At 40.6% G+C, this 27,906-nt stretch overlaps 2 protein-coding genes across 3 annotated transcripts; one reads left to right on the top strand and one right to left on the bottom strand.

Moving 5' to 3' along the window:
- Window positions 1-4,416: 4,416 nt before the first annotated feature.
- Window positions 4,417-10,461, top strand: LOC111568138 (cyclic nucleotide-gated channel cone photoreceptor subunit alpha-like). Of its 2 annotated transcripts, none has more exons than XM_035947868.2 (7): window positions 4,417-4,684; window positions 5,018-5,075; window positions 6,787-6,843; window positions 7,161-7,319; window positions 7,966-8,067; window positions 8,150-8,256; window positions 8,344-10,461. In XM_035947868.2, exons 2-7 carry the CDS (start codon window positions 5,020-5,022, stop codon window positions 9,699-9,701), a joined length of 1,839 nt encoding a protein of 612 aa, XP_035803761.1. In that variant the 5' UTR covers window positions 4,417-4,684; window positions 5,018-5,019; the 3' UTR covers window positions 9,702-10,461. The 2 variants fall into 2 exon arrangements, with proteins under 2 accessions (XP_035803761.1, XP_035803762.1); XM_035947869.2 differs by having other exon boundaries at window positions 4,417-4,859.
- A 483-nt stretch (window positions 10,462-10,944) lies between these two features.
- Window positions 10,945-27,787, bottom strand: LOC111568137 (ubiquitin-protein ligase E3A). The gene is made up of 11 exons (XM_023269637.3): window positions 27,493-27,787; window positions 26,834-26,878; window positions 25,756-26,051; window positions 24,417-25,669; window positions 24,179-24,323; window positions 21,423-21,628; window positions 21,152-21,316; window positions 17,480-17,635; window positions 17,324-17,397; window positions 17,084-17,227; window positions 10,945-15,184 (listed from the first exon to the last, which is right to left on the bottom strand). The coding sequence occupies exons 1-11, from the start codon at window positions 27,567-27,569 to the stop codon at window positions 15,064-15,066; spliced, it is 2,682 nt and encodes an 893-aa protein (XP_023125405.1). The 5' UTR covers window positions 27,570-27,787; the 3' UTR covers window positions 10,945-15,063.
- Window positions 27,788-27,906: the final 119 nt, after the last annotated feature.

Here is a 27,906-nt window from a genome sequence, read left to right as displayed (position 1 = left end):
AATTATTATCTGGCTTCTTTTGATGATTTGATTTAATTTTACAGTTCTTCCGGTTCAATACATCCAGACATCCAACTTCTAGAACCAACATTTTGCACTTTTTTCCCCATTTTTTGAAGACAAATACTCCAAAATTTGGCCTCTGCTGCAGCGGTTCTATGATTTGTTTCCACTAGAGAATGTTTTTCTGTATCCTTGCTAAATTTCATGGTTCTGGGAGTTAAATTTCTCAAGATATTTAACTTTTAAATTGGCTTCACAAGTCAGATGTTAGTTTGATGGCAAAAAACCAAAAAAATCACAGGCCTAAAAAACACATGAAACCTTTAAATTCAGCCAAGATGCTTTACGGAGCTGAGTTCTGGGTCTTAAATGGAGCAACACCACCATCTAAAATGACACAGACAGACCCACTGTTTAGAATCCCAGCAGTGTTTTAGTATTTCTATTTGTAAGGAACACACTGGATCATATTTAAATCACCTTTACAGCTTTCAAACTGCTCATTTAACTGTGTTTCACCATCTTCATTTTTAAGCCCCAAATCATTCATTCTCAAACCAAATTACTGGTTTAAAGTGAATTTCTGGAAAAGACATAAATAATTAACAGAATGCAGTGAGACAATGTGTTGAAGATTAATGAGGAATTTTAAATATTTAAAATTTTTTTTTGTTTGTCAAAATTATTCTGTCACTTGTTGGTGTGATATTTGTTCAGAAGTTTGAGTAAAACTTCATTATAAATCAAACTTTGTCTAGTTTATGAATAGTCTGGGGCTGAACTGTGAGTATATTTAGTATAATCTGTGAACAGAAGAGGGCAGCAGCGCTTCATCAGTTTATTAAACCATCCAAACCTGTCACTGTGCTGGAAATGAAAACTAACTGGAGCCTTTAAAGATCCACTGCTGCAGCTGGAAATGGATTCAAACCAGTGAAAGAACAAAATAAACTCTGTTAAGTCAGAAGTCATCTCTGAATGGATGGTTAATGGAAATAATTATCATTAGATGAAAGAAAACTGCAAAATGCAGAGTTTTGTCGTCACTTTAACAATGGATCTGTTTGGTGAGTTGATATAAAATGAATGTATTTAAAGGTATAAAATCATTGAGGTCTTCCTTCACTTTAAATGATGTAGAGTTTAAATGGACTTGAAGGGGTTTAAATAAAATAGAACTAAAACCTGAGTGTTGTGTTTGCACTAATAAACAGTGTTTAATCTGCCATCAGGTGTTGTTGAGGTGGATTTCTCTCTGAGCTCCCAGTGGTACTGGGATTCATGGACCCAGCAGGTGTTTAATGACTTTAATTGATGAGTCACTTCAGCAGATCGTTAACGTCAGCAGCTCGTTAACACGTCAGCACCACTGGGAGCTGACAGGTAGATCTACTGAGACTCATCCTGGTTCTACTGCAGCCAGCTTTCACCTCAGAATCCTAAACTCTGGACTGGTTATTTTATTTTATATCACTTTGAATATTTCACTCAGTGTTACTGCTGAAGATCTGATGCATTACTGACCTCTATAGGACATTAATTAGCAGCGTTTCCTCCACTCAGTCTCCTTTCCTGTTCCAGTTTCTGATGGATGATCTGTTTTCATTGTTAATCTGCTGTTTTCTGATGATCTGAGCTCCAGTGATGTGATTCAGTGACTTCAGAAACAACCAGCTGACTCCAGAGCAGCTGAGTGATTAGAAAAGCTCGAGGGAGCAGCGATTGGACAAACTCCAACTGATCACAACACAGCTGCTTCCATCCCGATGAATGAGTTCATGTCTGTTCTGTGTAGTTTAACCAGAAACCTGACATCACATCCACCTTTATGACATGTGTGGTATTTTATTTTTTACTGATCTAATTTACACTTTTACAGAAAAAAAAGTCAAATTCTGTCCTTTAAAAGTCCAAATTCTCACAGAAATGAACTCCAACAGACTTCCCTCCACAACAGCCAGTGTTCCACTCTCAACTGTGATCGGTCGTTTCTTTCTCTGTTTGCTTCCACAGATTAACTCTGATCTCATTACCAGCAGTAATCTGACTCTGAAGCTGTTCATCAAACACTCTGTTCACACACTGGAGGATCCTTTAGGACACAACAGTCAGGAAACATCACTGAACTGTTGAATGTTCCTTTATTTTTCACCTGACAATAAATCCATTCCTCCTACATTGAGCTGTAGAGTTTTTGGTTTTATCCAGAATTGAAAACTTTCTGTAGTAGCTCCATATCATCTCCTCTGTGCTTCACTGTCAGGACCATGCATCCACTGTGGTGGTCCTGGTCAGCTTCACGCTAAACATGCTGAACAAATTTATCTTCATCTGACCAAAGAATGTGATCCCAACATTCATCAGGCTTCTTTTTATGATTTGATTTAACTTTGCAGTTCTTATGGTTCAATACATTCAGAAGTCCAACTTCTAGAACCAACATTTTGCACTTTTTTCCCATTTTTTGAAGACAAATACTCCAAAATTTGGCCTCTGCTGCAGTAATTCTCTATTTTGTTTCTACTAGAGACATTTATTTCTGTGTCCTCACCAAATTTCATGGTTCTGGGAGTTAAATTTCTCAAGATATTTAACATTTAAAATGGCTTCACGGGTCAGATGTTATTTTGACAATCTGAAAACACATGAAACCTTTAAATTCAGCCAAGATATTTTACAGAGCTGAGTTCTGGGTCTGAAATTAGCAACACCACCATCTAAGATGACAATTCTTCTCCATGTGGATCCATGATGCAGACATGGTCCATTGAGTTTTGACTTCAGGGTCTATATTTTTAATACAGTTGTTCTAAAGTGTTTTTCTTGACTTGGTGCAGCTCAGGTGGGTTGGAACAGGTTTATCTTTACAGATTTGCACTTGTAAACTAAAAAGGAGCAGTGAGTTTGGAGTAGACCTCAGGACAGCTGCAGGAACCCTCCTGAGATGTTTGCTGCTGGTGGCCTTTCACACGAAGTTTGTGATCGGCTGCTTTCAGCTCCACAGCGGCGATGATTCCCTGAACTCTGAGCTGAAGGAGGCCGAGGATTCGGAGTTGAGATTAGCAGCAGCAGGAGGAGGATTGTCCAGTTCAGCTCTGAGCTGCAGGTGGAGTCTGATGTTTTACTTTAGCCGTCCACACACTAAGAGGATTTACTCAGACTGAAAGGGATATAAATAAAGAGCAGTCAGTCCTGTTTATCCAGCAGAAGGGTTCTATCAGTGCAGGACAATGGAAGTCTTCATCTGAGAGAATCACACTAGAGATCACTGTTCATTTTTCTGTCTCCGGAGGCAGTAAAACACGGCGTTTCTGTTGTTAGTTACAGTAATAGTATAAAACAGAATCCATAAAGCCACTCAGTAACTGAAAGCATGCAGCCTGTGTTTGTTAATCTGCAGCTATGTCCTACAGTAACACAGAAAAATGTGCATTTTAGTGAACATCTCTGAGAGATTCAGCACCGGCAGTTTTCTGTCAACATTAAGTATACACATGAACTCTCATAAATATTACTGACAACAGCAGAGATGTTCAGAAATCACAGAGCAGCATGTATGAGCCGGCAAAGCTGCTTATTGCGATGATGAACGCCTCGTTTCTTAACACTCCTGTTGTCTTCGTTTACGGTCACCAAAAAAATATTGTTTCCTTGTCTGAAAAAATCATAAAAATCAACCAAAAAATTCCCCAAATTTCTGAAAATTTGCAAAACCTTCAGGAAGAAAATTCCAATAATTCCTTAAAAGTTTCCCTTCAAAGTTGTATTTTAAAAAATTCCCCCAAATTTGGCCAGAAAATTCTTGTAAATATTTTCCAAAAATGGGTAAAAATCTTCCCAAAAAATCCTAAAAATATCTAAAGTGATTCCATATATATCAGTAAAACTTCAAATATTTTCTTAAGAACATTCACATAAAAATCAACCAAAATCCAGCAAATTTCGCTGGATTTTGGTTGATATTTTTGTGAATATTTTTAAAGAAACATTTTTTGTAACATTTCTTTTTTTCCACCAAAAAATGTTCAGAGATTTCCCAAAATGTTGAAAATGTGGACATCAGAAGTTTCACTGTGAAAATAGATTTTTTCCCCCACATTTTCAAACTTTAAAACGGGTTGATTTGACCCGCAGGATGTCACCAGGGTTAATAAACTGTGTTGATGATCGTCTAACTCTGGATAATAGTTACTTAAAACGCAAAGGAAACAACATTCTTTGACAGGAGTGTGATGATCTGGAGCGTGACAACAATAGAAAACACTCTGCCAGATTCACTAAAGACACCTTAGTGGAATTTAAAGACAAACGTAGAGCAACAGCCTCTGAAGAACAACAGAACATCTCTCCTCCTTCTACTTGACTTGAGCAGCAGAGATAATGATTATCTCCTCCTCCTCCTCCCTCCTGCTCTGCTGGGAGCTGCTTTCCATCCACTCCTCCACTGCAGCAGAAGATCTGGTCCTCGTGAAGCATGAGAGCTGTTTCCTCCTCTGATTTACATTAGAAGACTTTTATTTCCTCCTTCATGGTCGGATCTATAACTCTGAACACCTCAGCTCTGATGTCCTGCTGACTGTGAACCAGGAGGAGGAAAACTAGGAGTATTATGGGATTTCTGCAGAGCTCGTCCGGACTTCTCTTTACCTTCTGAGCTGCTCATCATCATCCTCACATTCAGGTGAACCACAGCAGATGCTGGTTGTTGTTAAAGTTAGAGAGACTCCATGAGGGAAACAACTGGAGCTTCACCAGTCGGTTAAATCTAATTTTAGCGGGAGTAATCTGGGATTTGAGTGCTGCAGAAGAAACATGCTGAGCCAATGAGACTAAAAAGAAGCTGTTCCTGAGTGTCGGTTGGTGAATGTTACTGAAACGTTGTAGATAAGTTCAGTAGGACTAAAACTGTCTGACTGTCCTCAGATTAGAAACGCACTGTAGACCTTTGAATCAAATCCTGTGTGATTCAGACAAACCCAGCATGTTTTCTTGATCTTTTATCCTCAACCATCAGACATGAAGCATGTTGGGAGGAACAGCGTCGCCGCGGCAGAGTCCAGCAGCATCAACAGGTGAGATATACCTGCAACCAGAGACACCTGCAGGGTGTGGAGGTCAAAGAAATTAAAAATAACCTCCTTAAAGCTGGTTGACAGAGAATTAGCTCCGACACACTGATGGAATAATCAGTTAGTCAGGTTCACAGTCTGACTTCAGTTCCTTTCAGTCACTGGAGCCAGAAAAGAAGGAAATCTAAATACAGGCTGAGCTCATGTATTTCTGCTGGTACCAAAAGAGGGATGAACGTATAGAAAATAGTCTGACTCGGGTGTATTCTGTTTCTCTAAGCCAGGTGTGTCCAACATGTGGCCCGCGGGCCAAAAGCGGTCCTCCAGAGAGTCCAATCCGGCCCTCAGTGTAAAAATTCCAGAGAATACATTAACTGCAGATTGTAAATTAGTAAAACTATAAATTTAAAATAATTTCTAGACCATGACAAGTTGTTTGGATTATAAAGTAAAATACTAGATTGTTGATTGTTCTTTTGTCTCTCATTTTTGTAATATGTTGTCTGTTTTTGTTGTTTTTTTCTGATTTTTTATCATTTGTCTCATTTTTTTCTCGTTTGTTTTTTTTCTCTTATTATTGTCAATTTGTGTTTTCCTCTATTCATTGTTTTTTGTCTAATTTTTGTGATTTTGTTTCACGTTTTTGTAATTTTTTTGTCTCATTTGTCCATTTTTTTGTTGCTTTGTAACTTTTTTGGTCTAATTTTTTGTCTCTTTTTTGTCGTTTTGTTTTTTGTTTGAGTCTCGTTTTGGCGTTTTGCATCTCATATTTGTAATATTTTATCTTGTTGTCATTTTTTGTCTTGTTTGTGTGTGACTTTTATCATATTGATCCTCCAGTAAAATCCTCTCTGGTTCAGTTCCAGATGACTAAATGTTGTGTTCCTTTGTCGACACTCTGTGATCTGGAAGTTGTAATGTGGAAATGATAAACTGAGGCTGAATGTTGATGAAACTGAATTTATTTTCTTCATAAATTTCAGATTGTTCATGACATTTAGTAAAAAGATAATTCCTTGAATGTGAACATTTTTGCACCAAAACAAAGGAACCATTAGGAGTTGTGGTTATTTATAGCTTATTATGCTGTGGTTTTACTGGTTTCCACTGGAGATCAAACTGGGCTGAATGTGGAACATGGACTAAGATGAGTTTGACTCTCCTGCTCTAAACCAGCATGGAACCTGTATTCTTTCTACCCACCAGCAGGGGGCGACTCCTCTGCTTCCAAAAATAAATCTGATTTAATAGAAGACTGAGAAAATGATTCTACTCCTCACCTGATTTATTACCTCAGAGAACATTTTCCTAACAAGTTTATGGTCTCAATCATCAGTTTGGAGACTTTCTGACTACAGAATGATGTTCAGTTTGTAAATTATGGTCCCATTTAGATTTTTTTTTTTTTTTAAAAAAACAAAACAATTTTAGGGTTAATTCTTCTTCTGTGATTTCACTAACGGGGAAATCAGTAAAACTGCAGTAAAATCACAGCTATAATGTGTTTATCTTTTACAGCGTATTCTCTCTAACTTCATCGTGGTGTTTTTATGTCAGCTAAGGTTCCATAGCACATTTTGTGTGTTGGTTATGTTTTACCTTCAGTGTCTAACTGTGACATGCTGTACTGTGGAGCTGGACAATGTGTCTGATTCAAATATTTATTGAAAAAGGACAGAAAAACTCTTGAATCTGTCATCTGTTGCTGTTGCAGTGCTGGTCGGGGGGCTTTGGCTCTACAGAACATGAACAACAGCAACAACAACGACGGGTAAGATGATTCATCTTAACCCTCCTAACCCTAACCCTCCACCTCACTCCCTTTCATTAAACAGAACCAGCGTCTCCAGTAGATTTATGTACAACGGTTAAAGATTAGAGTCAATTCACTTCCATGAAATCTGTTTTTCTTGTCCTGAAATGGAACTCTGATTGGAATCAAGATTTTAAATTTATTCCTGAGTTGTTTCTACTTGTATTTATGGCTGTGCTGTTTTCATGGAGGTGCAGAATTTTATACTGCAGAGAAAAAGGTAACAAGGAGATTAAATACATTCGAATCACTGAACTATTTCGGAACATTTACAGCAAAAAAGATGAAAAGAAAGACGACAAGAAAGACGACAAGAAAGACGAAAAGAAAGATGAAAAGAAAGATGACAAGAAGGACGAAAAAAAGGACGAAAAGAAAGACGACAAAAAAGACGACAAGAAAGATGACAAGAAGGATGACAAAAAAGAAGAACCGTAAGTACATCATATCGTATTTTTCAGCTGCAACAAACTGAAATATTCTACATCATAATTTCATGCCTCACATTTGTTCATCTTTAAAAATCACCTCTTAAATTTAAACTACAGCTGTGTTGGCTGCCTTAAACCTGCATTCTTTCTAGCAGCCAGCAGGGGGCGACTCCTCTGGCTGTAAAAAGAACTCAGATTGTATAGAAGTCTGTGAGAAAATGAGTCGACATCCCTCTGGATTTGTTTTCCCAGTGAGTTAATGGTCCCAGTTGCTAGTTATATGACTTTTTGAATACAAAACGATGGTCTTTTAGTAAATTACGGTTCTATTTAGGGTCAAACTGATGAAAACATAAGGTGTATTTTAGGTTACTTTGCCATAAGAGGTCAATGCATATCGCTGTCCTCAGGATCTCCAGTCAGATCCATTGCTCAATTATCTCCAGATTCAACAGAGGTGGCCAAAGAGCCCAAACTGAGTTGTAAATCTATAGATCCAAGTTCCAGCTACGTATGACTGGATATGACTGGATATAGTTGGACTTTTGCCAACACTGAGACCAACATAACACTCAGATCTCAGTGTTGATGCCTTCATTTTGCTGAGTATTTATGTGCTTATAATAAAAACAACCTTGTCCTCATTCAGAAAGGAGGTGTGGATCATGGACCCTGCCACCGACATGTACTACTACTGGCTGTGTACCATATCTATCCCAGTCTTCTACAACCTGATGCTCCTGGTGGCCAGGTCTGTTTCATGGTGTTTTCTACTTCCCTTTTTCTTCCTTTGCTGTTCCAGATGTCGCTAACAGAGTTTTCCTTCTGTGCAGGGCGTGCTTCAATGAACTGCAGTCTACAAATGTCACTCTGTGGATGACTTTGGACTACATTTCCGATGCCCTCTACTACCTCGACACCTTTGTAAGAGCCAGGACAGGTCAGTGACGGCAACCTTTGCTTTAACAGAAAACCTTTAGGATGTGGCAGGACTAATCATTTATTATTATTTATTATGTGCCAACAGGGTTCCTGGAGCAAGGACTGCTTGTGAAGGATGCAAAGGTCCTGAAAGAAAGGTACATGAAGACACGCCAGTTCAAAATGGACGTCTTCTCCATGCTTCCCACTGACATTATATTCCTACAAATTGGAATCAACAACCCAGAGTGGAGGTTCAACCGTCTCATGAGGCTGGCTCGGCTCTTTGAGTTCTTTGACCGGACCGAAACTCGAACCAACTTTCCAAACATCTTCCGAATTGCTAACCTTGTCCTTTACATCATCATCATCATTCACTGGAATGGTTGCATCTACTTTGCCATCTCCAAAGTTCTGGGCTTCGGCTCAGACACCTGGGTGTATCCAGACATCACTCATGCTGAGCATTCTCGCCTGGCCAGACAGTACATCTACTGCTTCTACTGGTCCACGCTGACCTTGACTACTATCGGAGAGACGCCACCCCCGGTCCGAGACATTGAGTATTTTTTCGTGGTGGCCGACTTCCTCACCGGGGTTCTGATTTTTGCTACGATTGTAGGTAACGTTGGTGCCATGATTTCCAACATGAGTGCTGCCCGCGTGGAGTTCCAGGCTAAGATTGACTCCATCAAACAGTACATGCAGTTCCGTAAGGTCACCAAAGACCTGGAGGCGAGGGTGGTGAAGTGGTTCGACTACCTGTGGACAGAGGAGAAAACCTGCGATGAGAAGCTGGTGCTGAAGAACCTCCCAGACAAGCTGAAGGCTGAGATCGCCATTAATGTCCATCTGGAGACCCTCAGGAAAGTGCGAATCTTCCAAGACTGTGAAGCAGGTTTGCTTATTGAGTTGGTCCTCAAGCTTCAGCCTCAAGTCTTCAGTCCCGGTGACTACATCTGTAAGAAGGGGGACATTGGCAGGGAAATGTACATCATCAAAGAAGGAAAGCTGGCGGTGGTAGCAGACGATGGCGTCACCCAGTTTGTGGTCCTCAGTGATGGGGCATATTTTGGAGAAATCAGCATCCTTGGGATCAAAGGCAGCAAAGCCGGAAACCGGAGAACAGCCAACATCCGAAGTGTGGGCTACTCGGATCTGTTCGCCCTGTCCAAAGACGACCTGATGGAGGCGCTCATAGAGTACCCTGATGCTAAATATGCGCTAGAGGAGAAAGGGAGGGCCATCCTGATGAAAGACAACCTCATAGATGAGTCACTGGTCGCTGCTGCTGATGCCAAAGACATGGAGAACAAAGTCAACCAGATTGAAACCAGTCTGGAGGTCATGTCGGCCAAATTCCGAAAGCTAACGAGTCACTACGAGTCCTCCCAGCGCAAACTCAAGCAGCGGCTCACCAACATATCAAACCAGGTAACAGGCCTCAAAGTAGATTTTGATTAAAGCTCTGAAAGCTCTCCTACTGCCGTGCTTAGCGATGCTCCGTCTTCCCTTCTTAAACACTAAACGGCTCTGACCAGCAGCTGGACTGCTTCTGCACTCATTACTTCATACATGATAAAACAATAAGGTTGCCTTTAACGTTAACGATCGTTTCTTTTCTCCATTCTATTATCCATATAAACCAGCAGTACATGGTAGTTTCTAACACCAGGAGTTTAACATTCTGAATGAAGAACAGAAGGAAGATGTAGCAGTGATGAACATTCATGAATCTGCTTTGTTCTGTTCAAGTTGGAAGAACATTTACCTTTCTAACTGAACATCAAGTAATATGATCAGAATCACCTGTTCAGTTCATGTACACACAACCTGAAGAGCAAATACCATTCATTTAGTTCAGTTTAATTTGTTCATCCTCATGTTTTACTGGACAACATGTAGATTCTGTCAGATCCACTAATGTCGGTGAATCAAGCAAGGTCTGGGATACTTAGTCATAAGAGTCTCAGATCTTCTCGGATTTAATTTTTGTTTCACTGCAGTTATTGTTTGTGTAATGCCAATAACAAGTTTGTGTACTTTTTGTGTAATGTAGAAAACATATCTGAACCCAGAGTTAAACTTTGTGTCATATCTGCACCTTTTTCCATGAACTGAAATAAATCAAGATAACTTCTTGTAGTTTGACGCCTCGGCTGACATGTAAAACTTCTCAACTGTAAAATATATTCATAATAAAAGTGGCATGAATACTTTTTCAGATTGTTCACTGATTCATGTGACCATTTAGCATCGCTTTGCTCTCAGCTTGGAGGAGTTAAACTCACTTTGAACAGTTTGCTGAACTTCAGATAAAGACAAAGAAAGGAACTGAAACCAGTTTTAGAGGACAAACAGGAACCTGGTTCCATCTCATATGTCAATCTATGCGTCTTCAATGTGGCACACCTTAGTTTCACCGGTTATTTGACCTCAGAAAGTCATGTTTCTGGGAATATAGTGAATTATTGACATATAAATGAAGGTTTAATTAGTAGAAAGTGATCAGCTAAGGAAAAGTCCTGCTACTCTGTTGGAGGTGTCGGGACAGACGTCCTCTCAGTGTTTTTAGATGAATCAGAGGTATGAGATGGTGTTTCTGGTCAAAGCTATGCTGGTGGGGGTCGATTACCAACAGAACACATGAGCAACGTTCATAATGACGACACCAAGCGAACTGCAGACTCAAATCAGGCGATACAAGTCTGGAAAAAAGCAGTCATCTTTATTTAGCATGTTTTCACAACACTGAATACTTTGAGCCTTTCGTCCGTTTGTAGAATTTAACTGTTGCATCAAACCAATCGATGAAAACTGCTTCCCTTTCCAAGATCAGGTTGACCCTTCACCGTTTACCGTCAGCAGGCTCTAGAGCCCGTTCACATGTCCAGGCGAGCAGCATCTTCAGCATTACGAAACAGAGGTACAGTAATGGTGAACAGCTGGAGCCAGACCTGGGCTCAACAACAGCTGGAAGTAACGACAACCTTGTTTTAAGGTTTACTGCAGAGACTCTCCAACACAGTCCAGTGTTTGTCCACATGTTTAGGCACTCCTTGTTCTGTCCAAAAACAGTAAAAGGTACTGTCCAACACCATGAGGCCCAGGTCTGGCTGAAACCATAAAGATGAGAAGAAATCAGAAGAGAAAGATTGGCTCAGAGTTGTGGTGTCCTGCGGTGGTCTGAGCACCGTGGTTTAGTGGCATGTCGTGGGCACTGAGCAGCATTTCAACCAATCAGATCGTCCTCTGGCGGAGAAGCCACAGATTCAACCTCCGACCAACAACCACCTCTTAAGTGCACATAAAAACACACATCAGCAGACTGTTGAAGGCTCGGGTGTTATCAGGACGACACCTGAGCCGGCTTCATGTAGGAGCTGTGAGATGAAACGCTACAGCATTTAATACCAGATCTAATGATGAGGGAAATGCACAGATTTACATCAATGTGAGTATTTTATGTCCACAATTTACCCAAATTATCTCAACCATGTATTGGAAGTGAAACTAAAAGCTCAAAGTTTAAGGACCAGTCAGGTTTAGTAGCTATTCTACAGTTTTTAATGGATGCTAGTTTCTGATTTTTGTAGTTTTTCTCCCCACACTGTCGAGGTGACTCCATTAATTTCCATCCAGTACAAGAGTCAAACTGAGTCTTGAAAGGCAACTTGAGGCTCATCATGGAACTCATCACAATGACCATGGTCTTTGATTTTTATCAGGACCTGCCACAGCTGAAGTGAGTACACCCCTGAGCAACATCATTTAAATGTTAAATGATTAAAAACTGAATCAGCTTTCAACAACTGCATGATTTCTAAGTTCAACAGCAGAAAAAATAGAAGCTCCAAAGTAGAAACTCAGTGCGACTAAAGTGAATCCACCCGTGATCACCAACATTAGAAAACCTGTGATCATTTCAACAACACGAAGAACACCCGTGATTTCCTGATAGCATGAACTATAAAACACCAGAACGTTGTCAATTCTGGACCTGTGGACTACGCATGTCTGCATCACATAGAATTTAACTCCCAGAGGAAAAGAAACTTCAAACATCTAAGAAGGATATATGAAAATCAGTGACCAACTAACAGTGGAAAAAAACGAGCGATGGTTCCACTAATCAGACGTGCAGTGGTCCTAAAATAATGTCAACAACAGCACATTAACTGGTGTTTCAGAGTGGGAACAGCAATGATCAGTGGAAATCAGAGGTTCTGTGACAGTTAAGAATGTCAGCCTCAGTGGATGATGTCCAAGAAAGAAAAAAAAAAAAACAGAAGATCAGAAAGAAGTCTGATGAACACTGGATAGAAGTTCCATCAGATGAGAGCTGTAAAGGTGATTTAAATATGTTCCTTGTCAATAGAAATACTAAGAACACTGAACAAATTCTGTAAAGCTTCATTTTGTGTGATAGCAACTGAACAGTGCGTCTGTCTGTGTCATTTTAGATGGTAGTGTTGCTCCATTTAAGACCCAAAACTAAACCCTGTAAAACATCTTGGCTGAATTTAAAGGTTTTTCAGACCCCCAAAATAACATCCAACCTGTGAAGCCAATTTATAAGCTCAATATCCTGAGAAATATAACCCCCAGAACCATGAAATTTGGTGAGGACACAGAAAAACATGTCTCTAGTAGAAACAAATCATAGAATTACTGCAGCAGAGGACAAATTTTTGAGTATTTGTCTTCAAAAAATGGAAAAAAGTGCAAAATGTTGGTTCTAGAAGTTGGATTTTCTGGATATATTGAACCTTAAGAACTACAAAATTAAATCAAATTTTAAAAAGAAGTCTGATAATAATTATTTGATCAGATGAAGATATATTTATTCAGCTCAGATGGATTCCAGCATGTTAGAAGTAAATGTGGATGTATGGTGCTGACAGTGAAGCACGGAGGTGGAGGTGTGATGGTGTGGGGCTATATGAGTGTAAAAGGTGTTGCAGAGATGACATGTATAGATGGAACCATGAAAAACTACTGGCTGAGTAGAGGACTGGTTCAGCAGATGAGGAGAATTCCAAGTTCCAAACTGACCCAAAATCACACGCAAAAACTAAGTAAAAACACCGACTGTTAAAGAAGAAACAACAAAAGAAAGTTGCACTGAGTCCTGCTGCATTGAGTTTCTACTATGGAGGCTGTATTTTTGACTCAATAGACATAAACTCATTTTTTTCATTTCCCATAAGAGCAAATACCCAGCTGTAGAAGTCAGCAGTAAAAGTACTGCAGCTACTAGAAGGTAACTGATAATAATGGTATTGCCCAGGTGTGTACTCACCTCTTCACTGCACTGTAAACATCTAATACTTCCAGTATGGAGATGTTTTACTTTCAGTAAGTGGCTGAAATAATGCGGGTAAACTGCAGATGAATCTAAAAGCTGCCCGGTGACTTATCCTGTAGCGCTCTACTGAAAATGCTCAATTTAAAAGAAATGAAAAGAACTGAGGCCAAAAGTACAAAACAAGACCCAGGTTGTTGGTTTAAAAAAAAAAAAAAAAAAAAAAGGATTTAAACCAGAGAACTGTGTGCAGGAACATCACGGAGACATCGAGTCCTTCAAATCACAGCCAAATCCACCGATCAGAGAACTAAAAACACAAACATCTGCCTGCTCTGTGGGGGATGGATTCACAGTTCAGATTCTAACACTTCAAAGAACTATTCAGCACTTTATTGTGAAAAACTGACAGTGGTTACAGCTGTTTCACTTTTACACACAGATCCAAACTAAATCTGACGAGTGTTTCTGTGTGTTCAGTGCAGGTTAGAGGAAAGGCTGACAGCAGGAGGACACAGCAGCTTTTCTGAAATAAGCTGTTCAATAATCTGCACTGACAGTATTTAGCTTTGAGGGCCTAACAGCAAAGGAAGCGTCTTATTGTTGTAGTTTGTCTTGGAGACAACTACGACAGGTGTAACCACAGCCAGAAGGTCCGATGAGCCCAAGACCACAAAGCTTCATCCGTGCACATTTCCACATGTGAAGGTTCCCGATCAACAGAGCTCCTCCTCCTATCCACTGACTGAACAGGTTGGCACAAGAACAACTCTACGTCCATCACTGCAGTTCGGTGCTGTAGTTCCAACTGCACTCATATATAAACACTGGTTTTATTTAGAATCAACACAGGAAGACAAGGAAATAAAACGCTTCAACAATCATGGCAACCTGTGGCCGGAAAACAAACATTCTGAAAATGTCTAAGTGCACTTACACAGCTCTGACGGGATCTGAGTCTAACCTGCCGAGTCCCAGGAAGGGGAAGGTCCAGAAGAAGATCTGATAATGAGCCTATCTGGACCGGATGACAGGAACCAGACGGTTACCTCGATCAGAATGGATTTGGAGGAACGATGTGAGTGGAATGGTCAGCGGATTCTGTCTCCAAGGGGGAATATTAGCAGTAAAACTACTCTAGAGTTCCTCTAACATGGTTCTGTTCAGTAAACTGGGTTTATATGGACTGGTTTCTGTTTCATCCCAGAATTTACATAATTTCATATTAACCCCTTCCCCTACGCAGGCAGGCGTGAAAATAAGCCATTTAACCTTAAAATAAATAAGAAGGAAGATGATCCTCTCTGTACATAGAAACAAAGACGGGAGGCTGCAGCACATTCACATGGTGTGGATGTGGGAGTGGGAGTGGGCGTTCAGAGGTCTCTGTGCTCACACTGACGTGGATGATGAAGCACAGCAGCAGAACTACAACCATCTGTCCTCGTTCATGATGGAAACATACTGTGGTCACCTGTAGATTGTGTCTGATAGGGAAGGTGGGACTCTGTAGGGACGGGATCAGAGCATGCCGAAGCCTTTGGCGTAGGTGATGGCTTTCAGCAGTCTCTCCCTCAGCTTCTCCTTGCTGCTGTACTCCGGCAGCAGCAGCACGTTAAAGCAGGTGTGAGACGTCGGTAACCTGAAGACACACAGCAGAGAGATGTTCAGGAACTCGTACGGACACAGAGGACCACATTTAACGCTTCTGAATTTGTTAGACCAACAATCACGCTCACATTCACACCTACGGACAATTTAGAATCACCAATTAACCTCAGCATGTTTCTGGACTGTGGGAGGAAGCTGGAGAACCTGGAAGAAACCCACACATGCACAGGAGAACATGGAGACTCCATGCAGAAAGATCCCAGGAAGGCCGGGACACAAACCGGACATCTTCTAGCTGCAGGGCAACAGTGCTAACCACTGATCCACCATGCAGTCCTAAACTAGTTAATCACTAATCAAAATAGTTGTTGATGAATAGCTGAGATTTTAAATGTAAATGGTGGTTTCACATGTATTAAAACTGATTATTTCTAGATGAGTGAGCTGAGTGATTAGCTGACTGACAGAAAAATGATTATTTCCTTCAGTTTTAATCCTTAGTCTGGCAAAAGTAGTGGAGAAAATCCCAAATATCTCCAGATTTCTATGTAATTTTAGAGGAAATATGGACTCTTGGTCAAACAAAACAAGACAAATGAAAGCGTCACCTTTAGTTCAGCTGAATCTTTGGCATGTATTGTTTGACATTATAGCCTACTGTCAAAGTAAAAAAATCAAAAAAGAGGATTTAGACTTTTATTCTCAACCGCTGGCAGCTAATTTAATGTTTGATAATTCATTAGTTGAGGCATGAGTTTGATGACAAATGGAAACAAGTTTGGTCAGATGAGACCAACACCAGTTTGTTCAGGTCACATGGAGTCCAGATGTTTGGTGAGAACCTGACCAGGATTATGACAGTGAAGCACGGAGGTGGAGATGTGATGACATGAGGATATTTATTTTAGCTTCAGCAGAGTCTACACGGTGTTTTATTTTGAAAATGACTAGATTGCTTTCCCAACACTTCTGTCCATGCTTGTTTCACTTGACAGGCAGTTTTCATCCCCTGCTGTTAAATGAAGCCATCAATCCAACCTCTGCCAAAACTAATAAACAACAAACGTCTCTGGAGAGCTTCTTTGAAAAGAGAGAGAGGCTGAGGCAGAAGCAAGTAAGAAGTAAATAAGTACACTACTGTTTCAACAGTCTGGGGTCTTAGAAATGTCCTTATTGTTGAAAGAAAAGCAGTTTTTTCCAATGAAGATAACATTAAATGAATGATAAATCCAGTGTAGACATTGTTAATGTGGTAAATGACTATTGTAGCTGGAAACAGCTGATTTTTAATGGAATATCTCCATAGGGGTACAGAGGAACATTTCCAGCAACCATCTCTCCTGTGTTCTAATGCTACATTGTGTTAGCTAATGGTGTTGAAAGGCTCATTGATGATTAGAAAACCCTTGTGCAGTTATGTTAGCACATGGAGAAAAGTGGGAGTTTTACTGGAAAACATGGAATTGTCTGGATGACCCCCAGATGTATTTTGAAATAAAAAGTAATTTCTTTCATTTAGGACAATTTTTTTAACAATAAAAATTATTATTATTATTTGTCGTGTGTGATGATCAGTCTATAGAACACTGACTGCATGAAACCGGTCCGTGGTGTAACACATGTTGGAGAGCTCTAAGATAAGCGAAGCAGCTCTGATCTCAGATGTGTTTGATTGGAGAAAGCAGCTGAGGAAATGTCCTCTGGGTTTCATTATTTAGCTATTGACTGTTAACAAGCTGACTGAAATATAAACTGTTTTAACAACTCATCTCTCCTCCGGTTCACCTCCGTTTTCTGCTGATGTGAAGAGAAAACAATCAAACAAAAAGATTGGAGCTGAACACGTCCTGCAGCCTGAAGAAAACTTCAAAACTGCTTTAAACAGACTGGAATGCTACCTGCCAGGTGGGTATGACCACACGGAGCTCACCTGTCTGTGTCGGGGCCGTTCTTGGCGATGATCATCTTCAGCTTGCCCAGCCCTCCTACGGGTGCTCTGTCAGTGCCGGTGGTGAACTGCAGGAAGAGTCGCTTCTGCTCCTCACCGAATGAGTGCAAAGTCTCCCAGAACTCCCTACGAAGCAAACAGACGGTCAGAAAGAACGTTCATGTTCTAAAACGCACCCAGCAGACTGATTACAGGAGCTGTACTCATCCTTCACTTCCTTACTTGATGATTCGAGAATCTCTGTTGTAACCGCCGTCATATTCTGTCGTTTCTTCTAGCGCCAGGAAGTCCAGGTTCTAAACACAGAAGAAGAATGTAAATTAAACCATTTTGTGCATTTGTTCCCATCGTATTTAACCAGCTGGCGGCTCGTCTCACCCTGCTTCCACAGATGAGCAGCTCGATCTCCTCCGGTCTGAACAGGTATTTGAGCGGCGACTCGTTGGTGACCATGTGGAAGCCTCTCCTGAACGCCTTGAACTGTTTCTCCACACTTTTGTTCAGCATGTACTCCGAGTACTGAGCCACGAATTCCTGAAAAACAGACCACAAGAACATTCATCATTTAATCCCAAAAAAAGTTTAACCTTTACATCAAGGGTGTCCAACATGCGGCCAGCGGGCCAAAAGCGGTCCTCCAGAGGATCCAATCTGGTCCTCAAAGTGTAAAAATTCCAGAGAAGACATTAACTGCAGATTGTAAATTAGTAAAACTATAAATTTAAGATAATTTCTAGACCATGACAAGTTGTTTGGATCATAAAGTAAAATACTAGATTGTTCATTGTTCTTGTGTCTCATTTTTGTAATATTTTCATTCAGTCAATCAATCTTTATTTGTATAGCACTTTTCATACAATAAAACTGCACCAGAGTGCTTTACAGCATTAAAAGCATTGAATTAAAAACCAAAACACACAATTGTCTTGTTTTACTCTGACTTTTGTCAGATTTTTGTCACTTTGTTTCTTGTTTTTGCCGTTTTGTGTTTCCTTTTTGTCTCATTTGAGTTTTTTGTCTTATTTTTGTCATTTTGTGTTTTGCTTTATTCGTTATTTTGTATATCATTATTTTGTATATATCGTTATTGTCATTTTGTGTTGTTTTGTCTCCCTTGTGTCGTTTGTCTCATTTTTTGTCATTTTGACTGTTTTGTCTAACTTTTTGTCTCTTTGTTTTGTCTCACTTTTGTCATTTGTGTCTCATTTTTGTAATTTTTTTGTCTTCTGTTGTTTTTTGTCTTTTTTGTCTCAACTTGCATTTTTTGTTTATTTTTTTGTCATCTTGTTGTTTTTTTGTCACTTTTTGTTGACATTGAGGCTGAATGTTGTTGAAACTGAATTTATTTTTCTTAAAAAATTTCAGGTTGTGAATGATGTTTAGCAAAACGATAATTCCTTAAATGTCAACATGTTTGCACTAAAACAAAGGAGTTGTGGTTATTTCTAGGTTATTATGCTGTGGTTTTACTGGTTTCCAGTGGAGATCAGACTGGATGAATGTGGAACCTGGACTAGACTGAGTTTAACTCTCCTGTGTTAAATATTGTGCCATCATGTGGTTTGTCCAGCTGAGGGCGCTGTAGCTCCACTGGGTGTAGGAATCAAGTCTGTGGTGTTTAGAGATGATGCGAAACACTTCACTGGAAAGCCCTGATTTACCTTTTCTGCAGAAACACCAGCAGACTCCCTGATAACTCTTAAAGACATCTGTTTTCTGTGTTAGCAAGGCGACAGTCTGTCAGCAGATTGGAAGGTGAGCATCAGAACATCTCAGCTCAGCAGATGGCAGGTCCAGGGTTGGTGTAATGCTGCGTCGACACCGAGCTGGAGAAATCATCTCCACATATTTCACTCTGCTGTGACACTCACGTCTGAACCCACGTCGCTGCGTTCACAGCTGAATGGAAGCTAATGTGTTAGAATCTAAACCATTCTCCCAACACAATATAACATAACAGGAGTCTAACTGATGCTAATGCTACATGTAGAAACTGTTCAGGACAAAAAGTGAACATTTAAAGTCTGGTTTTCCACTGAATGAGCAGAAAGTTTCACCAGCATATTTACAGAAGAGTCGATGTTCATGTCTGGACTCAACTGTTTGTGAAAGTTGGACATTAAATTCAATTATTTGCTTCTGATATGCAAGAGCAATGTGAGAATGTTTTCTACAGTGGAGTGACTTTTTTTTTCTTTTACAGTTCCAGTATTGGCTTTTTGTTCTTTGTTTTGTCTGTGTGATATGTTGGAAATACTTTTCTAAAAAATGTTTCATAGAGAATTTGTATGTAAACTGAAATAATTGTGAAATTTTTGGTATTTTTGATAATAAAAGATTAAAAAAAGATATGCAATAAAAAAAACACTTTACTAAAACAGTAGTTAGGAACAAATCTGTAGCATGAAGGACATGGTTTAGAGAGAGAATATAAAAGGTTTTATTGCTCACTTAGGAGTTTTATTGATACATTTAACATAAATAAAACTAAAATAGAACAGAACTTGCAATACAAACTAGCAGATATTAAACTTAGCTAATGACTCGCTATTATTTATGTAAAATGAGAAAAATGAACCCCAAAGATCCAGAAGTAACGCTCTCTTAGTTATTATAATTCACTCAATTCATTATGAGGAACTTCTTAAGACACGAGGCGCTTTTTACTTCCACTTCTGCATCACAGTAAAACTCACATTTACACACCGACCAGCATCTTGGAAGCAGGTTTATTTACTTCAAGCACTGCCTTCCTCAGCTCACCACCTCAGCCGTTTAGCTTCTGACTTCTAACTGAAACCATCTTTCTACCACCACAGCGACACCGTTGATCTGTTCTAGTTTAGTTCACAAACAAACCTGAGTTTATGGAGCAAAAAAAACAGAGGTGACACGTGATCCCAGCGTCCACCAGCAGGAAACCATCGTGACAAGGACGTTTTTCTGCTTTGCATGCATAAATCCAGTCCCACAAGCTGAGAGTTTAGAGAGTTTACGGCTGATAACTCCAGATTAGTTAAATGAACTGTGTTGATTGTTTCTGCAGCTACTGAACTAAATCCTCTGGAATCTGTTTCTGTTTTTCTTTATGTAATATGATGGACAACATAAACACAGATGTTAAAGCGACTAAACATGTAATAAATGTCACCAATAACTGATCAAACTGGTCGTCTTCAACAGCTGATTTATACAAACATTGGTGTAAAGTAACTACGTACATTTACTCAAGTACTTACGCACATTTCTGTGGATATTTTCTGTCACTCCATAATTCTACTCCACTAAAGTTCAAAGCCAAATATTTCCCTTTTAACTCCACTACATATATTTGGCTGCACATTTAGATTAATATTACAGAATATAATCAACTAATTATTATTATTCACCTGTTAGAGCTGGAAGTCCCAGAGACAAATTATCAGATTAAGATAAGCGTTTATTGATCCTTTTTACACATAAACTCATTCATTCCTGAACTGTTTTAATTCTTCTACTTCAGATATTTTATTTCAACCCTGATAATTTTGTACTTTTACTGAAATCCACTGACACACTAGACATTTTAAATCCCATCTAAAACCCACCTGTTGAAATAAACTTTAATCTCACTGCTGAATTTCTCTAAAATTGTTCAATTTCCTTCTTCTAAACTTTTAAAATGGTTAAGTTTTATATTGTTGTGTTTTAACTTTGAACAGTGTCCTGGAGTGTTTCGAAAAGCAGCTTTAAATAAAATCTATTATTATTAATGCTGCATTATTAAATATAAATCAGAATGCAGAGATTTTACTGGTAGTAGTATTTACACCCTGTGGTGGTGTTACTTTACTTCAGCTCTCATCATTTGTTCTGCCACCGTCAAACTGTCAGAAACTGACTATTTTCAGATGTTTTATCGATCAAACACTCATAAATAATGTTTTAAAACCTAGCACTGACTGCAGTCAGTTAGTTAAATGCTGCAGCCAGTCAGAGATTCACTACATATCATGGATTATTCTAGAAAATATGTGTTTCAGGAGTGAAACAGTTTGGAGATGTTCTCACCTTTCTGTTTTCGTTTGTGACTGGAATCTTGTCCCCATTTTCCCTTAAATCATACATGAGTGGGTTCCCAAACAGGTCTGTCTGGGAGATCTGGAAGGTGATCATCATGTCCTCCTCCACGCTGCCCTCGTACTCCAGCAGCTCCTTCAGACTCTGGTGTAGAACCTGGCAGGAGACATTCAGCTGCTCACTGAGGCTTCCAACAGAGGTTCCTACAGAACCAGCAGTGGTGAAGTTAAACTCAGAGCCACTAGAACGAGTTAAAGCTCACCGGGTTGGCGTCGGCTAGGTCCCTGAAGGTTCCTTTCTTTCCCATCAGCTTCCTGTAGACCACCATGGGGAAGTGGACGTCCAGGATGCAGTTGTTGTAGATGGCCAAACCCAGGACGATGCCGATCAGAGTGTACTGACCCTCATTCTCAAATGATGACGGGTTAAACCAGAATAGTTTGGTGCGCTCGTCGTACGTGAACATGCCTGCAGGAGGAAAAACAGAAACTATGAATGAGAGGCTGCACAGAATTCACCTAAAGGTCAGTTTTACTGCAATATAAAGTCTATGGAAACACAACAACCATGGCTAGAAAGAGAGAGAACTCAGAAATGTGTTCTATAAACCATTATATGTATAAAAAAAGAAGAAAATTTCATTTCTGTCTTTATTTAACAAGAATAAATTAAAAACTGGCACGTGACAACAGGTGCTACCAATACTTGAAAAAAAATGTGTTTTTGTTCACGTACACAGATTTGTTTCTTATATTCTCTAAATGCAGAATTTCTTGTCTAGTTATACAATCTTGTGAATGCTTTTGGTGATTTCTTAAATTGAGACACGTAGAATAAAGTGATTTTAACAGAATATTAATCTTAGACTTGTTTCTCTTTGCCACCATGACAGCTGACCGAGGACTGAGTTAAAAGTCTGGTGATTCTTAGTGTTTTCAGTTTCTAGCTCTGATAAATGGGTTTATTTTGGTGTTTCTTTTCAACGGCAACGAGCCTGTCAACCCCACTAGGAGGTTTAGGGTTCAGAGGGTTGATTGTAATGAAGCAGCAGCCGATCAGAAGACACGATCTGCACGGGATTAGATTTTACTACTGAATTAACGATAGGCCCAAATATAGAAAAAAAATTCTCAAAAAAATAAATAAAAAATTAAGATTAAAGTGTGTGTGTGTGTGTGTGTGTGTGTGTGTGTGTGTGTGTGTATATATATACACACAAATATAAAAAAATTCTCAAAAAAATAAATTTACGAAACAAATCTTTATATACACATTTAAACGCAAATGTAGGAAAAAAATTGCAAAAAATTAACAAAAAAATTCTGAAAAACAAATATTAAATACACACACACACACACACACACACACACACACACACACACACACACACACACACACACACACACATATATCCAAATATAGAAAAACAATGAGCAAAAAAATATATAAATATATATAAATAATAGAAAACAATAATTTAAAAAAACTAAAACTTCTGTTGTATTTCTACAACAGTAGGTTTTACAGGGTTAATAAGGCTCTGCATCCAGTGCACCTCTTATTGAAAATCTCATTTTTGGCCTCAGTAAAAACAAACTGTTAAGTGACATAGAAATGCATGATAAGAGGAGCAGATATACGACACAGTGACATTTATACAGTCTGGGTTGAATATTACTGATACTCGGCTTCAACAGCAGCAGGTTCCTGAACTACAGTAGAGCAGCTGAATATTTACAGCACTATTCATAAACTAAACCACAGAAAACTGAACAATGACCGTATCCAGCTTCAGCATCGCAGTCAGACTTTTAAAACAAGCAATGCATCACACACGGTGTCCCTGCCTTTTCTGTAGTTTCTGGAGTGTGTTCTCCTGCAGATCAGAAGAAATAAAACCTGCTGCGAGGAACACAGCATCCCCTCTTTGACCTTTAGCGCTTCGTATATTGAAACTGACAAACACAGGTGTAAATAATCGAATCAACGGAGGCTGAATTTAATTCCAGCGTCCTGATGTTGTCTCGCTGCCTGCTGGGACCAGAACAGAGCTAACGACATTAGAAGCACCTGGGCAACTTCTGCTGTCACCGCATCTGGGGGAAGGATCACCATGAAATCTATTCTGAGGGTTTCGGTTATTTTTATTGTGAATTATGTTTTCACTGCTATTGATACGCAGCTTTTGTTTAACATGTTTCAGTAACCTCCTCATGAATAACCTCAGCAGTTGCAGAGTGGTGTTGTTTAGTCTGGATGTAAGCTGCTTTTACACGATAGAAAGACTATTAAAATATGCAGTTATTCTATCGTAGGAGTATCAGAATACCTCAATAACATAGAACAGGAATATAACTGATTTATTTGAAAGATGAAGCTTAGCGGGACCTTTGATGGACATCATCCTCCCTCCCCACATTTTGTGTCCTCGTGTATACGACTGAATAAAATTAAATCAAAACCAGGTGCAAAAAAAGTCCTAGATATACAGAACACATTTAATTAAATAACAAGTGAAATGGTGTCATGAAAAAGTTGTCACTGCTCTGTCACCATCCAATTTACAAATATGAACAAACCCACTTAAGCCTTCCAAAGTGAAACTGAAAGTACGTGTTCAAGGTGAATATTTCAACCCTTACTGCCTACTGTAAATGTTAACGACATTTTAGAGTATTTCTTCCTGTTCAACTCTGACTTCAGAACTATAATCACTCATTCTCCCTCAGGTTTAGACAGCAGTGGAGGAACTGAACACTTCAGGAGTAATGTGTGTTCTGTCATCAGTGAGGTGTTAGAATCATTTCATTAAACCGGCTTTCAACGTCACACAGAATCTGTTGAAGAAATCTCCTCACTGCTTCATATCACAGCAATTAAACTGGTCAGTAAAACATTATATGAGTGTAAAAATTAGTTTACAAGCTCACAAACCTGACAGTTTAAGGACAGGTCAGTGGCTTCTAAAACTAAATGAATCCAATAGTTCCTCCAACAGAAATGCAGGCTTTTTCTTACCGATATCTGGGTTGAAGATCTCCTCCACCACCAGCTGAAAGAACTCTTTGGAAACACCTCCTTCATCAACACCTTGCTCTCCTTCAAACTCCACATAGAGCTGCTTCTTCAAGTCTGCAGGATTCTCCATCGCGATCATCTCCAGCTGCAGACACACAACAGGAATAGATCACCGTGTTCCACATTAAACCACAACCATTTGAGTGTTTAATAACGAGGTGAACCTGTCCACACCTACCCTGACCAGAGCGTCATCGATGATGTGGTCTCTGCGTACTTTGAGCCTCAGGTAGGGGTTGAGCTGCTGCCCCTGGACCAGGCTGTAGAGCACGGTGATGCGCCGCTCGCTGTACATGCGGATGCGGTTGTCGTAGTACAGACCCAGGTTCTTGGTGACGGCGTTCAGGATGAAGGGGCAGGTCATGAAGGAGAACTTGTTCTCAGTTTCCACCTTGAAGAAAGTGTAGTCCTTGTCCATCTCCAGCACCTCGTTCAGAGGCTCGTTGACAAACTCCTCGAAGGGAATGAGCGGCCGCCGGCAGTCGTTGGTGCGGATCCCCAGCTCCGTCTCCAGTGGGTCGACCCGGGGGCCCTTCTTGTTCCGCCGCTCCTCGCCCAGCAGCTCCTGCAGTGTGAGCTCGCTGGACTCTGGGATGGGTTCCTCGTCCTCCTCCTCATTGTGCTCCATGTCCAGGTCGCCGCCCAGCACGTTTGCATAGTAGACGATCTTCAAGCACTTGGTGGCCGCCACCACGGCGTCGTCATCGTTCACCAGGTTGCGGCTGTTGAACTCGTTGCTGATCACCTTGTAGGTGATGAGCTGCTGGAAGGTCTCCACCATGCGCCGGATCTGCTCGACACTGTAATGCGACCACAGGCGAGCCAGCTTGGCCTGGGCCGCCAGCGGGAGTTTGCTCATGGCCTTACAGAACTGCGGCAGAGCGATCTCCAGGTACTCTGGGCTGTGAAGGTTGCTGTTCTCCATCACGATAACAAACAGGTTCAGGTAGTTTGGGTCTCGTGAATACACGTTGTGGTACGTCAGGTCACACTCCACGTTAGGAGAGAGGTAGACCAGCGCATTCAGGAAGGCGGCTTCTATCTTCTCATTGGACAGGAGGCGCTCGTAGACCCGCCGCACGGCTTCGATGTCCACCGACACCTCATCAGGAGCCAGCTTCTGGACGTCGTTTTCCCCCGAGGAGCCTTCTCCCAGCCGAGACGACGAAGATGAGGTGGGGGAGTCCTCCTCCATGGCTGTAGCAGAGCAGGCGGCTGCCTCCTTCTCATCCTCATCTTTGTCCTCATCTTTACCCTGGAGAGACTTTAGCTCCTCCTTGGTGTAAGGTTTGGACCTCCGGAAGCTCTGAACCAGACCCTCAGCACTGGAGAACACCCGACCGATGACCCGGATCAGAGGGGAGTAATCCTCCTTCTCCCCGCAGATGTCCAGGATCTCATACACCTTCTCCTCTGTCAGATAATTTACATCTACACAGAATAAAACATTACAGGGTTAAAATAGGAGATCAAAGCATATTCAGTCTGTAAGTCCTACACGTCTGGCATCAGCTCACCTTTGAAGTTGTCCCGTACGGAGTGGACATCTTTGTGGTTCATCTTTCTGTTGCTGCAGGCTGAGTTGCTGCTCTCCAGGTAGGCCGAGGCGGTGCCTTTCTTCGAGGGGTGGGGGTCGCACAGCTTGGCGTTGACCTTGTAGAGCTCCAGGGCTTTGACCGCCGCTGCATTGTTGTCCATGCGGTTGAAGCCGACCGACGAGGCACACCATGAGTTGGAGCAAGACTCATTCCCACAGCCCTCCGTTAACTGGTGGTAGTAGCGCTCTATCAGATGTTTGGCAGCTGCTCGCTTCCTGCGTTCAGGGGGAAAAGATCGACAGCGTGAATCTGACGTATCGTTAAAGCAGAGTTAAATATGGACTGCTGGTAGAGATGAGAATGATTGCGATGGTTGGGAATTAATGAGCTTAATACACTGAACAACTCCAGACAGCTGTACATCACAACATTTATTAAATCAGGGTTTGATCAGTCAGATTAGTGGGATTTTACGTGTCGTGAAGGACCCACACCTCGCTTTTTCAGATATTTTCTTATTTGACATGAAACATATTCTGAAGTCTGAAGCATGTATGTGGAATAACTGACACTGAAAGACGATATCACTAGCTTTCTGAGTTTAATAATTCAGATATATCAGCCAGCATTCATTATTAAGCTGATAGTGCACATGAAAAAATAAACGATAAGGTTCGCTCTAAAGTTCAACCTTGATTACATTTATAACTGCTCAACTAAAATTTCCACTCGCAGCACTTCCTTTTCCTAAACTTTCAGATATGTATTAGTTTATTTAATGCTAATGACTAAACATATGCTTTTTAAATATTCTAATGACTGTAGAGCAACAAGATCAGCTTGGAAGAACAAATCATACGAATGATGTGTGTAAATAAGATCATAACATGACAAAACAAATCATAGGGCTCTAATGTGTGTAAATAACAACATGACAACCACTGTAAACAGAGATAACATGGGAAGAAAAAGAAACAGAGAGATCTAAGCCTCTGGTGCAGAGAGGCAGGCCTGTATGTACACGGATACACATCTATAGCAGAATAAAATGACTTACATTCGGCTTGCTTCTGGGTTTTCTATTTCAGGCTCCTCGTATTCTCTGAATGAACGACAAACAATAAGGTTAAGAAGCAGCAGAGGTCACGATGTTCTGCATTAACACAGCTCCTCTGAACACTGTGCTGGCTCTGACATGGTAGCATTTAGGAGTCTGTGGTAATATTATTTTATGATATTGATTTAGAAGCTGCTTGTGCTTTAGGAGCGATGAGAAAATGACGTTAGCTGAAGAGCAGCACCAGAGTCGGTGTGTTGTAGCAGCAGGGTTACCTCTACATTCAGCTAAACGCACAGCCAGAGATAATTAGCACATTCTGTTAATGTTTACAACATATAAGCTTCACATAAAATCCTACAGTTCAGTCTTAGAAGGACAATAAGGCCACTGAAGCAGAAGAAATGTCAGAGAGCTGGGCACTCTGACGCTGATTTAGCAGGCTAATGTAGCTAATGCTAGCTAGCATGCTGGCCTTATTTCAGTTATTATTCATGCAGAACTGCTGTGTCCAACTAAACATTTCTATTTTTTAATCAGCCAGTGCTTGTAGAAAACTCTGCCGACATATACTTATTAAAACAGCATATCATTAGGGTTCAGGCAGCTAGCTAACTATCAGTTTAGCATCCCCGGTGTTTCCTGTCAGCGTCCCCCACCTATCGGCTCCTCCGGCGGGGCTAGTCTCGGCCTGTGGTGGCGCACACTCACAGTCCTCCTTCTCGTCGGAATTCATACGAGACTTTATCCTCAGTTGTTTGTTATCCTGCTGCTGTTTGTGAATGTTTTAAGTCCTCCACAGGCTGACTGCGACTCCGACAGCGCGACGGTTTGAGTGTGATCGAAGGATTTAGTGTATTAAAGTTCATTCACGGCCTTCCTCCCGCAGGGTCTCTGCTCTGCCTGAGCTCCGCAGCCATCTTCACTTCACGAGCAGCCCACGTCCCACCATGCACTGCGGCCTGCCGAAGGACCTGCTGAACTGGATCAGGAGCTGGACTCACTATAGTACTGTTATTATATTACCATTATAGTACCATCATTATAGCCCTACTGCGGGCCCTGCTGGACTG

The sequence above is a fragment of the Amphiprion ocellaris genome, chromosome 24, assembly GCF_022539595.1.
Source record: "Amphiprion ocellaris isolate individual 3 ecotype Okinawa chromosome 24, ASM2253959v1, whole genome shotgun sequence".
NCBI classification, from domain to species: Eukaryota; Metazoa; Chordata; class Actinopteri; family Pomacentridae; genus Amphiprion; species Amphiprion ocellaris.
This window is presented reverse-complemented; position numbering and strand designations above follow the sequence as displayed.

What these genes read in the sequence shown, in the direction of transcription:
- LOC111568137 (XM_023269637.3), bottom strand. Translation starts at nt 27,569, where the DNA reads ATGAATTCCGACGAGAAGGAGGACTGTGAGTGTGCGCCACCACAGGCC. An exon ending in TCGATGACGCTCTGGTCAGG is followed by an intron (nt 24,324 to 24,416) that starts GTAGGTGTGGAC and finishes GTGTGTCTGCAG; the next exon opens with CTGGAGATGATCGCGATGGA. An exon ending in GATCTTCAACCCAGATATCG is followed by an intron (nt 21,629 to 24,178) that starts GTAAGAAAAAGC and finishes TTCCTCCTGCAG; the next exon opens with GCATGTTCACGTACGACGAG.
- LOC111568138 (XM_035947868.2), top strand. Translation starts at nt 5,020, where the DNA reads ATGAAGCATGTTGGGAGGAACAGCGTCGCCGCGGCAGAGTCCAGCAGC. An exon ending in AACAGCAACAACAACGACGG is followed by an intron (nt 6,844 to 7,160) that starts GTAAGATGATTC and finishes GAACATTTACAG; the next exon opens with CAAAAAAGATGAAAAGAAAG. An exon ending in GATGACAAAAAAGAAGAACC is followed by an intron (nt 7,320 to 7,965) that starts GTAAGTACATCA and finishes GTCCTCATTCAG; the next exon opens with AAAGGAGGTGTGGATCATGG.